Source organism: Quercus robur, chromosome 10 (genome assembly GCF_932294415.1).
Source record: "Quercus robur chromosome 10, dhQueRobu3.1, whole genome shotgun sequence".
NCBI classification, from domain to species: domain Eukaryota; kingdom Viridiplantae; phylum Streptophyta; class Magnoliopsida; order Fagales; family Fagaceae; genus Quercus; species Quercus robur.
In genome coordinates this window covers 24,248,014-24,264,664 of record NC_065543.1, presented here as the reverse complement: position 1 = coordinate 24,264,664, position 16,651 = coordinate 24,248,014, and the positions used below count along the sequence as shown (strand labels likewise).

Sequence of the window (16,651 nt, the reverse complement as noted above, 5' to 3'; positions counted from 1 at the left end):
AAAGAATGACCGAAGCCTATGGTAGGGCAATTAAAGAAAGAATATTTACAGAAGGACAACTCATGTTGAGAATAGCAGACCATGTCAGGCAAGGTATGGCAGGGCCATCTAAATTCTCACCAAAGTGAGAAGGACCCATCGTGGTAAGGGAAGCACATGCAAATGGGTATTATTGCCTAGCCCAGATGGATAGAAAAGATTTGATGGACCCCATTAATGGCAAGTGGTTGAAACATTATTATGTATAGGAAAATATTATGTAATCATTCCTTTTTCCTTGTTTTTTTTTTCTTTCCTCCAAGTGACCACCCTTGCAAGGGATATGATGTCACAGGAAAGCATTGTAGTTTATGTTACTTGAATTCATGTTTAAAAGCAAAAAAGTAGAAAGTAATGAAGATCATGCACAAGGTATTAGTAGAAATGTATTGTATCATAACGCATAATAGTAGCTATAGCAGATGTAGTATAATAGATTACAAGCCCAAAATGTATAAGTCATACTAGACTTATCAAATAAGTCATAAGTGTTGGAGAAATAAAGTGTATTGTGGAGAAAAGTGAGGGAAGAAATAAACACAGGAGAAGAAAATAAAGCTGCATCATAGGAGATAAACATCTAAGTGATTAGAGGCTTGAAATAAGGATTTGCTCCTCGAAGCGGCTAGGACTAGTGACACCGAAAAGGAGACGCTTGTGACGTGCCTCCAAGTCTGCTACCTCCTTATTCAGATTCTCAATGCGAGTGCCAATGGCAACCACAACAAGCTGGATTTTTCTTATAAAGAGGGCTCGGGCAATCTCTCATAAATGGTCTAGTAGAAACTCCACAGTAAACCCAATGCAAATCAACTTTTGCACCATAGCCCTCCACTGTATGATCCTCTTAGCAGAAGTTGTGTCGATGAAGTTATGATCAATGTCGTTCATCACACACCCCAACAACTTGAGGAAGTGCTCCCTCACAGACCGACCAAAGGGGAATCCTTACATGAAATCCCTACGGCTGTTGTAGACTGCCTCTAAATGTGCAATGCACTCCTTAGGTACCTGAAAGTCATGGAAGTCAACATAAGGAGATCCGGCACCCTAGAAGTCTACTGGATCAAGGTCATTGGTTTCGGCCTGCTCAAAATGGGCAAAGAAGGCAACAACCTTACTCACGGAATCTAGAACAGTGGCAGAACTACTACCAATCTCAAATCGAGAGGGCGAAACCACCTCAGCAGGAAATGGACCTGAAAGAGAATACAAGGCACATTATAAGCCCCTAGGGAGGAAATGAAGAAAAGAGGTGGGTACAATGAAAAAAGTTTAAATTGAAAATAGTATGAGGGTAAAGAAATTACCTAGACCAACAATAGTAGGGGTTGAAGGTACTGCAGGAATGGGGGCTGTGGGCATTGTAGGACTTGCTGCAGCCTTGGACTTTTCAGGCATGTCCGTGACTGTGTAGCAATAACAACATGCGAAGTAAATAAAAGATTGCACTAAGAAATAACAAGTAAAAAAGAAAAAGAAGACATAGCAGAGATAAAGGATACATACCCATGGCCTCGGCCCCCTTCTCATCATCATCACTGGCCTTACAACGGGCTCATCGTCAGAATTGTTAAGGACCTCCTTAGACCCCTTGTTGGAAGACAAGTCTGCGTCAGACCCTCGGGTGGTAGAATTGGGAATAAAGGACAGGGTGACAACTAATTAAGAGCCATTCTTTACGGCTTGGGAGAGGGCAACGAAAGGATCGCTAGTAGATATTATAGGAGGAGTAGTAGGAGAGGTGCACTCGGTTTGGGACACCCCCGCAGGAGTGACTTTCTTTTGAGGAGTAGGGATCTCAGCAAGACTAGGGGTGAATTCCCCAGTAACAACCCTCTCAACTTGGGTACTCTCTTTAGTGGAAACAGGCTTAGATGGAGGGATTGGAGCTTCGGCAGGAGCTTCCTGGGTAGTAGCAGGAGAGGCGGAAGCCATGGCCTCAGCCATGGTATCCGCTCCATTAAAAGAAGCCAGCAATAGGTATGTTGGCAATAGCAGGAGCCTTCTCACTCATAGGATGATAAACAGAAATGGGCTTGGGATCAACCTAAGGAAAGGATGTCAAAGCGAGAAAAAGGATGAACAAGCATGCAAAAAAAAAAAAAAAAAAAAAAAGAAAAGAAAAGAAAAGAAAAGATATATAATAATATATGACAATGACAAGGAACATGGATGCATGCACAAATAAGGAAAGGAAGGGAATGTACCTCAACCTCGGGCTCATTGAGCAATATAGGGTGAGTGGCAGAAGTATCCTCCTTGTACTTAGACTGCTAAGGAAGGAGAAAACATGTGCACAAAGTTAGCCACAGGAAAGCCTAGTAAATAACTAAAGTAAAGAAGAAGCACAGTTTAGAGATAACATACTTTCCTCTCGGTAGTGGCAGATGGGGCTAGTAGAGATGTAGGAGGAGCATCCACGGATGGCTTTGGTGTAGGAGGTTTAGGTCTGCTTCCAGTAGAATGCTTGTTAGAACGGGTACGAGCAGAAGGAGGGGGAAAGCTCTTAAGGACTATATTGCCAATGGGGGGAAGGCCTCCCTTATATGAGATAATATCAGAACAAGTTTCAGAAGAATCATCACCTTTCTTGGCAGACTTAGGCTTGGCAGTTTGAGACACCGAGCCCTTTTTCGTAGGTGTAGGAAGGTTCACCACCTTCATCTTCTTCTCCTAGCTTGAAAGGAATTCACCAGTATACCAATACCATCAATTCTCTTTTTCCTGCCACTCGAATATGGCCAACCTACTCTGCTTCCTAACATATGCGACCATGAACTTGGTGGGAAGCAATAGTTATGGGTTCATGGAAATGATGGCACGTAGACCCTCAGGAGAGATAAGAGAGAACCCACAGCCACCCAACAACTCCTAGCCAAAGGAAATCATCACAACCTGCCAATACCTGTGCATCCGAATAGTGCAAAGACCCTTTCTCTAGGAACCCAAAATAGTGACTGTTGTGAAGTGGCTGATCCAAAACTCAAAGGCACTAGGGTGTAAGAATGGGCAGGCCAAAGTAGTTGACTCCAAGATTGCAGTAAAGTCATCGGGTATGTCCTGATCGAATCCAAACTGCCTCCTTACTCTATGAGCAGAGTAATGAACATAGCAGATTCCTTCATCAGCCAGATAAGGCAACCTCCTAGCATTGGTGGCTGCCAAATAATTAATCCCCCTCTCATCAAAGGCAGTCAATAGGGTAGTGGTCCTAGCAGTGGCCATGAAAGGGCCCATTATTGAATCAGTACAAGTAACCCGCTACCTAAGTCCCTATAAGTTCTCCATTAAAAACCAACCCCCTTATCAAAGAACTCCACAACAGGATGCCCAAACGGCTTCAACCCAACTCAATGATAAGCTAACGAAAAATTAGTGACAAAACGACCGCAGAAATCAGAAAACTTAGGGCAAGACTGGTACTTCTCATTAGCATGGCTGACTGGCTTGCACTTAGCTAAATGCCTAGCACAACGCTCCCACAACAGATGCTGCAATATGGTACTATAGGTAGAAGAATTAACTATGTGGTAGGAACCTGCCTACCTCTCATCGCTTTACAAGATGTCCAACTGAATGTACAGATGACCCAGAAACATAGGAGCCAATGGCAAACTCACTTCAACAGAAATCTTTACGGCTAACTGAAAGTAAAGGGGCTTTACAACATAGTGAGGATGCGAGCCAAAAATGAACTTACAGAGCCAGAATGTAATGAAGGCAACACAGCAGACAATGGTAGAAGCCTTGGAGAAAGCCCTAACCCAATGAGACAACTTCGTATTCCAGCTCATCCCTTTCTTCAACTCGGCTTTTATGGCCTCCTCCTCGATAGAAAGTTTGATGTTGTTTGGGTCTGTGTCAACAAGGATGGGTAGCAACAGTTGATTAGCCACGTCCTTTAAGGTCATGGTGATCTCATCACAAGAAAGAAAGAAGGTATGGGTGGCACTACACCACCGACAGACCAAATGGTGGAGATTGAGCAAATCCCAGTAGTTGGACAAGCATCAGGAGGAAATGATGGCCTTTAATACACCGGCTTTCTGTAGCACCACCATAAAACTCACATTGGACAACTCCGTGTTCACCCATTCTTTTCAACCCTATAATGTACTCGACCCAAATTCAATGAGAATGGGCACGGGTAGTGAGGTCCCTTGGCGGATATCAAGTTCGGGAATAGAGGAAGCCATAGGGGCCCAAGAGACTTCGGAATTGTGGCAGTAAAGGGAAGCCACACATGGCCCAACGGAGGAGGAGAATAGTCACTGGACACTATGGGGAAGTGAATGTGGGTATCATACCACAAGTCTATGAGAGGAAGACCCTCAATACTCAAATTGCGACCCCCTTCCTCCTCATCGGAACAGCCCGATTCGGAATGGGGGGCCTCTCCACCCACGGTCTTGACAAGTGGATCATCGGTGGCAACCTCATTCCCTTTACGGTGGGAAGAACTCTCACCCTTTGCCAGTGACATGGTAGACTAATTGAATGGTAAAGGTGATGGGTAAAGAAATTTGGGGAAGGTGAGATGGTAAAGAGAACAAGAGAGGAAACATTGTGAGAAAGTTGGGAAAAGTATGAGGAAAAGAGAATGAAAAGGCTAAGACAAATAAAAGCGATGTGAAGGGAGGCAATGGGTTAGCCATCAAAAAAAGCATCGCATTAATGAAGCGGAGGTTGCATTTCAGAATAACTGCTAAACTGTAAAACTCAAGGAGATAAGCTTGTTCATGGCAGAAAAGGAAACAAGGCGGGGTCCACTATTTGAAAAACCCACAAAAAAAGAAAAAGAAAGGAAAGAAATTTACATAGGTATTGCATATGAATTGTAGGAGCAATCCATATGCTTTAGGGGCTCAATGTTGATGCTCATTTTTGACAAAGAGCCTAATAGCAAAAGAAGCCCAACAATAGAGTAGATGAGAAGGAAATGAGGGACAAAACAATAAAAAAATAAGGAAACAAGCCCAGTGGGCTGAAGCAGCAGGATTGATGGCCAGCAAGCCCATGGAAATAAAAAGAGGTAAAAAGGGAGTAAATAGGACGAGGAAGCCCGAGGAACGAAGTAGTAAGCCCCATCGGAATAATGAGAGGTAAATAAGAAGTAAATGGGCTGAGGAAGCCCAAGGAATGAATTGGTAAACTCAATGGGCTAGCTTAAAGGCCAATAAGCCCAAAAGGAGAATAGGAGGTAAAGATGTAGTGAAAGGGCCAAGGAATTCTAAGGAATTTAGCAACAAGCCCATAGGAGTAAAAAGAGGTAAAGAAGAAGCAAACGGGCCGAGGAAGGAAGTGGTAAAACGGGCTGGCATGGTAGGAACACTGGCCAATAAGCCTAAAAGAGTTGAAAGATGAGGTTGGTGGGCTAAGGAAGCCCTAAGCGAAGAATTAATAAAAGAAATGGGTTGATATAGCAAGAACATCAACCCATAACCCATGGGGTAATAAGAAATAAAGAGAAAGGCAAAACTATAGCAAACACAACGAAGTGATATGGCTAGATTAGTGGCCAAAAAGGCCTACAGCCATAAAGAAGAAAGCATAGGCTTAGCAGGAAGACGAAAGCTTTTGCCCAAGTGATACCCAATCTAGGAAGGGATGAAAGAAAGAAAATATGAGCCTAAGAGCCCATACATCCTTCATGCCACTAAATATAAACATCAACTACTAAATATAAACATCAACTAGCACGTACAACAGAATTAAATATTGCAAGGGCAGCAGAAGTGGTGTGAAGGCCAGAAAGAAACAAGTTTAGACGGAGTGGAGCATGCACAAAGGGCCAGGGCACCACCTACTTGTACCCAGCCAATACAAGGGAGGTGGGCCACGGGTCAAGGTATTTAGAGGGTGTGATTTGGCGGTGGGGAGAAATGGGGGGTCTATTCTGGGGTTTCCGCTCAAGCTCTTTTAGGAGAAATGTCTTGCTAAGATGGCATTTTACCCAAAAGAAGTAAGTATGAGCTGTGACCACTTGATACATGCCACAAAGGTGGGTGATGAGCTTAATCCTTATCCACATGGGTAAGACAAGAGCATAAAGAGGTAAGAAACAAGACAATAGACTTTGTCTGGGAATGAAGAGTGGTTTAACCAACACACTTTGAGTAGATGTAGTGGCTAGGTAGCTGGCAAGCTAATGAGCAGTTTTGGAGGGATACCCATAAGGAGCCAAAAACAGTTGAGAGACAAAATGGTAAATCCCACAATGGCAGATGGTATAAAAAGGGGGTAGCCATCAACAGTGAAAAGGGGGGATGGAGGAAGTAGGAAAAAAGAAGAAGAAAGAATAGAACAAAGGTATACACAAAAAAGCTAGACAGAAAAGAAAGAAAGACCGGAAAGAAAACTAGAGAGAGAAAGTGAATGTAGAAACAGAGGTATGCATCAATAGACCATCTTTTCTCTCCCTCTAGATAGACCCACTCTTTAAAGATTGAGAATTGAAGCTCAAACCATGTATGCCCTTTCTCCAAAGTGTGTAACTTCTATGGCAAGAGCCTTTCCTGAGGTTACCCGCGTTGGAGATTGACTCCCTTTTTGGGTCTGCTTCTGCTGAAAAGTCCAGCCTATTATCTGGCAGACAAGATTTTCCTTTTTTACTGGTCATATTTATTGGGTGATTCACCCACTGTTTGGTTATTGAGTTATTTACTCTTTTTGCTATAGTGTTATTTCTATTTGCTATATTATTCTGCTGTAACTCTATTAACTATCTTCTCGGTGTTAGTTTTATTTACTCTATTTAGTATTGTAGTTATCCTGCTGTACTGCATTCCTGTCATAATAGTTGCCTTGTGGAACAAAGAAACCCAAGAAAATGTATCTTTCATTAAATAATTGAAGCTTAAATGATCTCAATTGAAAGAACAAAAATGAAAATTACATGCCTTTTTCTTAGCTACAAACTAAAGAAAAGTTTCATCACCGTGATTCCTAGTTACAATGACAGGACAAATTATATTGGAAAAGCACCATCTAAACCCATTAATCTAGAATCAAAATTTAAATGATAAGATGAGAAAGTATTATGCATCCATCTCGCTTGATATCTCGTAGGAATTAATAACCTACTTTTTATTTAAAGAACAAAATACACTCATTCAACAGCAATTTCCAAATAATCCCAAATAAAATTTCTATACAATTTCAAACGCTTCAATATATTACATTACATGATAGGAGCTTATGAATAAAAAATTTATACATGATTGACAAATATAAAATGTGTATGATAAATTACAAGAACCAAAAAAAAAAAAAAAAAAAAAAATGATCAAGTTAATTCTTGCATTTCATCATGCCTTTTAGTTAAGCGGATTTGAAAGCCATTTACTAATCGAGCGGAGGGAAAGAAGGACAACTGATCTTCTTTAAGTTGGGTCCACCTGAATAAAACATACATACAAATACAATAGATTCATTAATAAATTTATTTTCTCTTCCCTTCACTTGACAATATTAGAACTTAAAAATTTATATCTTAATTTAATCTAATATTTTTTACCACTTGAACCAAAGCCCAAAAAATCAGTAACTCTGTTCTTTAACATAAGCATGACAGACAGTCTTATAAGTATTTTCAATAAGGCATTTAGTAATTGAAGAAAAAATGAGATACATTATTGTGCAGTAGATTAGATGGAGCTTATTAAAACAAAATTAGAGTATGAAGTGAGAGAAAGGGAGGAGGCACCTGTATGTAGTGACGAAGTAATGGAGAAATAGAGCAATTTGAAGGCGAGCCAACTCTGCTCCTGGACAAAATCTTGCACCTCCTCCAAAGGGAGCATAGAATGGGCTACTTCTCCAGTTTCTCTTTTCCTAAATTTAAAAAAAATTATATCGTAGCTTTTAATTAAGCTTATAGGAAACTAACAGCCCTATACAACCAAAATAAGTTTTTTTTTTTTTTTCAAATTGTTACGATCAAAGTTCAAACTTATTCAAATAAATGAGTATATCAGACTAATTTTACCTCATTTTGAGGGTCCATCCATCTCCAAGGGTTGAATGTTAGAGCTCCCTCATACACATTTTCATCCAAATGAACGGCAGAAAGAAATGGAACTATAAAGCATCCTTTGGGAATAATATAATCTACGTACACAAAAACATTATTAACTAAACTTTTATTTTTATTCGGGTAAATACTAATTATATATTATATTTGAACAATCTAGCAAAAGGAAAAGCCAAAATGTAAATAATGAAATCATAGTGGGAAATGACTAATGACTTACCAAATCTATATATATAATAATAGGTAAAGAAGAGAGAAAAATCAATTAGATTTCAAATTGAAACTCAATTAGAGTCTAATTTTGCACCACGTATCCCATCTAATATAAGTTTTTAAATTTTTGTACCAAGTGAGTTAATTCAATGTAAAAATTAGATTTCAATTAAAGTTTAATTTTGCGACATGTGTCCCATTTAATCTAAGTTTATTAAGTTTTATACCAAATGAGTTAATTTAGTATAAAAAATGATGAGTCCAATATAAGTGAACCATAAAATACATAATTTTTGAATGATTTTATATTTATGAGTCTTATTTTATTTTATTTTATTTTATAGAACTAAAAACAATTCAAGTTTATAAGTCTCTCTCTCTCTCTCTCTCTCTCTCTCTATATATATATATATATATTTATATATATCAAGTTTATAAGTCATCTATATATGTGTGTGTGTGTGTCCCATTTAATTGAAAATTTTAAATTTTTATGTCAAATGAGTTAATTTAGTGTAAAAACAAGAAATCCAATATAAATAAATCATAAAAAATATAATCATATATCTAACACTATATATAAAATTAGAGGAAGAGAGAGTTTGAATGATTTTATATTTATGAGCCCTCTTTTTTTTATAACTAAAAATAATTCAAATTTATAAGTCATATATATATTAATAGGTAAAGTTTAGAGAAAATCCAATTAGATTCTACAATTAAAGTTCCATTTCGCGTCATTTGTCATAAATGATTTATTTTTAGAGAGAGTTTTATTTCTTAATTATGGAATCAAATGTGGGACCATATCATAAATATCCATTCAAGTGAGTTATTGTGTACAAAAACCAAAGAGTTTAGAATTAATGAACATAAAAATATTTAAAAAATGGACAATTTACATTTTCTACCTAATAACATTCTTACAAGACTTTTTAAAGAGTTAAAAAAAATATAAGAACGACTATCAATAATATTTAAATTATATATGTAAGAATTATATTATGCATCTTAATGTGTATCTTTTAAGTATATCCATGCATATGCATGGGGTTACAAGCTAGTTAATTAATAATGTCTCATGACATATTTTTTAATTAATTAAAAAGAAATCATACTAGGAGCAACCAATTGTGATTGATATATATATATATATATAGAGGTTACATTGTGGGTTCATGCATTTGCAGTGTCAAAGTAAATAAATACCTTTTTGGACTTACAAAAAAAAAAAAAAAAACTTTTCAGTTCTAATATAAATAAATCATCAAAAACTTAATTAATAGAAAAAAAGAAAAAAAAGGAGTAAACTCATGTGTATATCCAAAACAAATTAAAAAAAAAATAAAAGAGAGAGAGAGAGTATAATTTGAATCTATATATGTGTGTAATTGTAAGTTTTTTTTATAATTGTACTATGCATATGCACGGGTTATACAGTTCTAGTTAATAATAAAAGGAAAAAAAAAATTGTTTACTCCAATATGTCATGGAAAGAGAATATTTGCCCACCTTATAAGTGCACGGTTATCTTTGCAAACAAATTTTTATTAAAAAAAAAATGACGATGCTAAGGTCCACTCCTCCAATGTATTTACTATTTAACATTCACAAAGGTAATTAAAAAAAATTACCTTGGTAATTAACATCTTCTTTTGCCTCTCTCATTAGCCAAATTGCAATGCCCCCAAGACGAAGTGTTTCATCAATAACCTGTATGAAAGATTAAGCAAGATTCTCATCACACAGACACAGCTCATATATACTTATGTTGATTTTTGCGCTTAATATTGAAATCTAGTTGCCCCGGAAAAAGCGTCCTTGAGAATTTACTAAAACATGGATCATCATGTGCGTATCGTATGTACATGATGCACTTACAAGTTACAAAATTAATGTGATTGGACCAGACAATGAAGAAAGCTCCATGGAGAATTTTGAGAAAGTAGTTAAAAAGAAAGAGAAAAAGTCATTATAGATGTGATGTGAATTGCGATGCAAAATTTCATCATGTCATGCACAAGAAGCTACTGTTAGTGTTGGAGACCCCATTTGCTGATCATTTATTTCCAAATTTTATAATAAAGTAATTTTAGCTGTTAATAGTTTATGTGAGGTGCAGTTGGTGTAAGGTAAAGTAGATACAAGCAATGGATGATGTATCAATATAAATACATACGCATTGAGTGAAAGGCATTGCTTTGTAGTTTTGCCATGTAAGAAGCTCCTCTCCATTACTGTTACCCCTTAGCCCATCTTGTTCATCCTGCTCAGGCACGGAAAATGTGATATATATAGTAAGAGTAAAATGTGAACCACAATTAGTTTTTTTTGGTTGAAGAACCACAATTAATTGTTCACATATATATATATATATATATATATTTATATATATGCTCCCCATTATTATTAATATATATATATATATATTTAAAAAAAAAAAAAAGGATTAAGAGGTTATTTATTTGGATACCATAAGTTGCTTCATTGCTTTGGGACAGTGAGTGAGGAAATAAACGGCGAAAAGCATGGTTTTAGCAGTTGTTTCGTTCCCGGCAAAGAGAAGATTGATAATGAAGTCTGCTACAGCTTCATCCGGTAAGCTTTCTTCCTCTACAAGTCTTCCAAGAACACCAATACCACCTTGCTGTGTTGCACCTGTACCTTGTAATTGCATTTGCCTGTGCATCTCAATTATGTTGTATATCTTCCCAATTATTTTCTCCCTTGCCTGTTCAAACATATTACATCCATACAAAGTTAATTAGAGTTAAGAGAACAGAGTTTGAATATATAGCACAGTGTTGAAGGTCCAAATGATCCATTGTTCAGATTGTTACCTCATATTTGGGACCACAATATGTGCCATGCATATTAGTAATGTCCACTGAATAAATTTTGCGGCTAATCCTCTCAATTGTAATTTACAATCAAGTCTCTTATGCTGCTTCTTTGCAAATTAAAATCACAACGTCTCTGAGCATCTTTCATATTATATATTGTAAAATCCATATTTTTGTTGGCTTTATTCTGTATTAAATTTATTTGTACTTATTCTCTTTTTAATGTATCTTTCCTAGACTTTAATATAATTTGGAGTAGATGTACTTGAGCTTCTCCCTCAACATTGAAAAGCTGCATCAACCAGAGATCTCATGACTTGCAGGCAATTTGCAGACGACCAGACAGCCTGTGAGTGACACGTGACAGATCGAAGATCCAGAGAGACTATTGGCATGACCATCTCGCGACCAATTAGCCTGTGACAAGGTCACGAAATACCTGTTGGCAGTCTGCACTATTCTTATTCTGATCTTCTTTTTAGTCCACACCATGTAAGCCAAAACACACACCCTTTGCATGTGTGAATAGGAAGTAAGTGTGTGAGTTGAGCTTATAAGATCAAAAAAGAGCATTTCTTTATCTCAACCCTTTTGTATGAGAGAGAGTGCCTTAGTCCAGGGAAACAAATATTTATCCTCTCTCCTCATTTTCTCTCAATATCACATATCCTTGAGAAAAATTTGTAACCTTCACCTCCATCACAAAACCTTGAGTGTTGTGAGTTTGTTGAAGGTCTAGAAACTTAGTGAAGCCAAATCAAATCCAAATCCTTTGATGGCTTTCTGTTGGTAGCTCAACAGTGATGACTCCGGGAGGCTAGGTGAAGAAAAGACTCATAGATAAGACGGTTACTAGCTGGAGCTTAGAGAGTTCAAGTACATAAGAAGATATAGGCTTGGAGGGTTTATAGTCATCTATTTACGCTCGGGGTTCGGATTTTTCTCTTCCATAACACTTTGTGGTGTTATGTGTGGTTTGCCTTCTTTATTCTTTATTTCCTTTAACTTTCTATATTGTCATGTTTGTGTAGTGTAGTTAAAAGTATGGAAATTTGCTAAGAAACTTACACTCGGACTATTTTGTGTTAAGGGTTCTAAATATTGTGCTAGTGTATTTAGCATATCTCATATAAATATATATATATATATATATATATATATATTTTAAAGGCTAAAATTCAGTTTAATATCGCGACTTTTACTTCTACTGTCAATCTAGTTACTAAAATTTATTCTTTTATTAAATTAGTTCCTCGCTATGTATAAATGAATCAATATGATCTTTTCATCCATATCTACTAACAAATAACGCTGTTTATAATATTCGAGAAAAAAAAAAAAAAAAAACGCTGTTTATACATTTTTTAATTAAAAATTTAACTGAAAATGAAAACATTTATTAGATGCATCATTTAATAGCTCTTGTCGTTTTATAAGTATTATTCAAAAAATATAGATTTTAAATGTTTGAATGACTATATTTGCTAAAAGAAATAATGATCAAATTGATTCATTTTGATAACGTGATAATTAGATTGACAAAAATTAAACTTCAGCTACAAATTTCACAATTGAAAATAGAAACCTATGGACTAAATTGACCTTAGAAATTAAAGATAGGAAAGAAACACATGATGAGGCTAATATTGCCATTTCACAAGATATAATAACAAGAAATGGTAGACATGGGAGGATATTTTTGTCGTTCCAAACAGATACTAATACGCGTTTGTTGAAATCAGGTACTAATACGCAATTGTTGAAATTGGGTATACTCTAAATAGATAGATAATTAAGTTGCAAGAATAGAGTCAATATGAATTTTTTTATTTGTACAAAAATGCTAATATATTAACTGAAAATTCAATTTGTATAGCATTGCTTTTTTATTTTTTATTTTTATATATGATCATGTAAGTTGTAACGTTATTTCCACATATACCATAGGCCTATGGAGCAATAATTTTTGAGCATTGAAATGTTTCTGTCACTAGTCTTTTACTTCAGCTTCCGGAGTCACTACTTTTTGCTTATTTTAATGGTATAAATGGTATGTCATATATGTGTTCGATCACTTAATTAAAAATAAAAATAAAAATAAGTTCATATACTAGAAGTAACAGATAAAAATTCAAAAATACGTACAGTAAAATTATATATATATACACATGTGTTTACCGTCATGGCAGTGTGATAAGCAAAACCCGGTAAGTTAATTGGAATGGATAGACAGCCATCAACGAAGTCAGAGAACAACTGAGCCATCTCATTTACTTCTGAATCACTTGTAAATCCCAAGAGTTGATTAACCATTTGATTGATAGCAACCTGTGCTGTGTGTGTAGATACAATTATTAATTAATTAATTGATCAGAAATTAATATATATATATATATATATATATATATATATATATATATATTGGAATAATACGTTTGATGATGATCTGATGACTTGCCTTTCTGCACACATCCTGGAGAGAAATGCGTTGATTGTTGTGGAAATTGGCCAAAGTTTGAAGCATAACCATTTGAATGTCTTCCAAGAAATGGAATTTGATGAGCTTATCTAGGCGCATCATATTGGAGGCAATTGCATGTAGTTTCCTTTGTTGATCTCCTTGGACCGTGATTACCCCATTTTTCCCCACCAAATCTCTGAATGATTTTGGATAGCTTGATTGGAATAATTTCCCTTCGTTTTGCATTACAAATCGATTGAAGCTTGGGTCTGCTGACACCACTGCCCATTTACCAAACAGGCTGCATGAGAATATCTTCCCAAACCTGCAGCAGTCCTCCATTAATTAATTCACTTCAATAATAAATATAAAATTAAGAGACTAATTAATGAAATATAGTTCATTCCCACCCCCCACTCAATTATTATTGGTCATTTCATTTAAACTTAAAAAAAAAAAAGGAAAAAAAGATTTAACTCATTTACATTGCTAAAATATGTTTGTAGTTAATGTATAAAACTCTTAATTCTTGCTGTCTGTGAAAGAAGTGATTTGATAGACAGAAGTGAGTCTAAAATATACAAAACTACCACAGCTAACATGACTTCTAATCGTCTATCAAATATATAGCTAGACAATGTAAATTTAGCCAAACCTAGCTAGTTCTTAAATCAAGTGCAAAAGTTTAAGGTCCGATTAAGGATGAAAAAGTGGGAAAATAGAAAATAGTGAGAGGACAGAAAAGTAGGAGGATAAAAAATATTTTAATTTCCTTCATTTTGTTTGGTTGGGAGTAGAAAAATGAAGGGATGGAAAAAATGAGTTTGTATAAATTTACGCATATACCCTTATCAAAAAATGATGCCCAATTAAAAAAAAAAAAGTGATAAACTACCAAAAAAAAATCAATCACCTAAATTTATTAAAAAATAAAAATCATGTCCATAAAAAAATCACATCTAAAAAATAAAGAGAAAGAAAGAAGAAGAAGAGAGAGAATAAGAGGCAGGCAACGCCTGCCCAGTAAATCAAAAGAAAAAATATAACAAAAAGAAAATAAAAAAGAAAAAGAAAAAAGAAGAAGAGGTCGGCAACATAAAAAAAATAAATAAATAAATAAAAGAAAAAAAAGAAGGCAAGCAACGTCCAGAGGAAAAAAAAAAGATAAAAAAAAGAAAGTGTAAAGAAAAACAACATGGATGAAGCATTTTCATCCAAAAATGATGCCCAAATTCTCCCTTCAATTTTCTCTCCATTTTGTAGAGAAAACGTTTTAGTAGGCTCGGAGAGAAAACATGTAGATCTTACAATTTATTTTCCTTCTTCTCCACCCAATCAAATATACTCAAAAAAGTTTTCATTTCCATTTTTTTTCCAAAGTTTTTCATCCACCTAATTTCACTTCCCAACAAACACACCCTAAGAGTACTTACCTTTTGACCTGTTCTTCGACAAACCTAGGAGGATGAGAACTTGCAACAGCATTGTACCAGTTGAAGCTATCACCAACTAAAGGCCAGCCTCTTCTTCCAGGCGGCAATCTGTATTTTCTTTTCCCTACCTTCTTATTTCTTGACAATTTTGTGAGAAAAACAATGAACAATAGCATAGCAAGCATCCAAGGCCATAGTCCTGGAAAAATCTCTCTCATCTTCTCTCTAAGGAAAAACGGAAGAGGGAGAGAGAGATGGAGATCACTGAAACCTGCCAGCACAATTTATCATTGATAGTAAGTTCGATTTAAAAATCACTAGCACAACAGTAAGGCAAATTATAAAAATTATAATAACGAATACAAAGAGTACTGATATTCATCGTTGACCTAATTAATTAAGTTTCACAGGTTTAGTAGAGCCACGTTGTAGAATTTTCTAATAACTTATTCTTAGCTAGATGCTATTTTGTACAAGTTAGAATATAAAGACTTAGTCATTGCAATGTCAAGTTCCAAATACAAAAGTAATTATGTCATTCTCTATAAGATATGATTCACATTTTCCATCTGTAAAGAGAATGACCTTTCTACTAATATATGCATGCCAAGAATATACATATATTGTTGATTTTGCTAAAAAATATATAAGACTTGCCTCACGGAAGAGAAAATTTAAATGGAATGCAAGCTTATTAGTCTTACCTATGAAGATTAATGTTATTTATATGTGGAAGAGAGTGAACAAATTTCGTTTCCCAAGCTCAATATTCTTCTTGACAAGAAACGGTTGATGGAAGAACTAAGAAACAAAAAAAAAAAAAATAATAATAATAAGAGAGAAGAGCTTGACATACCTTGTTATGAACGATAGCTCAATTGCATGATATATGGACTTATTCCAGGTAAAACTTGAAGAATTCAAAGTCAGAATATGTTTTTCTCTTCTTCGTAGAGTTAATAACACAGAATATACTTTTATTACAACATGTGCATAACAAGGAAAACGTATTATGATTGTCGAAACTAAGAGTGGCCCAACCCCAACCCTAAGGATGCTAATAATAATTGTATCTCTCTAGCTGTTTTCTTCAACTGCAAAAGCATAATATCACGGGAGTGATCTTTAAGTTAAGGAAATCCTCACTAACATAAAGTTAGCACAAGTTTGACACTGTTTTATTTATTCCTAAGCAATTAATATATTATTCAACTTGCCACCCTTTGGGTTTTAATACCATTTGAGAGAGAACAAGCATATATATATATATATATATATATGGGTTGGGTTAAAGTGTAACTCTAAGTAATATTACACTATTCAATATTTTTAAATTAGATGCGAATATTGACAAATCCACCGTTAGATTATACTATTTTTGTATATTCTTTATGCTTGCAAAATTTCAAGGTAATCAAAATTAATATCCATGTCATCAATCAATTGTTAAAATTCAAATTTTTGTAATTCAAAATAATGCATAAAATATGAGTTTATGGATCAAATGGTAAATAGTATCTGATTGATATAAAAATTGGCATACATGTTAAAAACATATAGAACATGTAATTCAACGGTTGGATTTTTAAAATATTAATTTAATAATAAATTATTGAATAGAGTAACA

At 35.2% G+C, this 16,651-nt stretch overlaps 1 protein-coding gene across 2 annotated transcripts; it reads right to left on the bottom strand.

The window, feature by feature from the left end:
* Positions 1-7,107: 7,107 nt before the first annotated feature.
* LOC126703125 (abietadienol/abietadienal oxidase) lies at positions 7,108-16,182 on the bottom strand. 2 transcript variants are annotated; one of them, XM_050402041.1, is made up of 10 exons: positions 15,881-16,182; positions 15,025-15,295; positions 13,589-13,916; positions 13,309-13,458; positions 10,761-11,018; positions 10,467-10,553; positions 9,922-10,000; positions 8,030-8,151; positions 7,748-7,875; positions 7,108-7,439 (listed from the first exon to the last, which is right to left on the bottom strand). In XM_050402041.1, the coding sequence occupies exons 2-10, from the start codon at positions 15,240-15,242 to the stop codon at positions 7,328-7,330; spliced, it is 1,482 nt and encodes a 493-aa protein (XP_050257998.1). In that variant the 5' UTR covers positions 15,243-15,295; positions 15,881-16,182; the 3' UTR covers positions 7,108-7,327. The 2 variants fall into 2 exon arrangements, with proteins under 2 accessions (XP_050257998.1, XP_050257999.1); XM_050402042.1 differs by lacking the exon at positions 15,881-16,182 and adding an exon at positions 15,414-15,437.
* Between the last annotated feature and the right edge of the window lie 469 nt (positions 16,183-16,651).

Bases quoted from the DNA above. Each gene is read 5' to 3' on its own strand.
- LOC126703125 (XM_050402041.1), bottom strand. From the start codon at position 15,242: ATGAGAGAGATTTTTCCAGGACTATGGCCTTGGATGCTTGCTATGCTA. The intron at 13,459-13,588 runs GCAAGTCATCAG...CACACAGCACAG, and splicing joins TCCAGGATGTGTGCAGAAAG to GTTGCTATCAATCAAATGGT. The intron at 11,019-13,308 runs GTAAACACATGT...ATGTTTGAACAG, and splicing joins CTTATCACACTGCCATGACG to GCAAGGGAGAAAATAATTGG.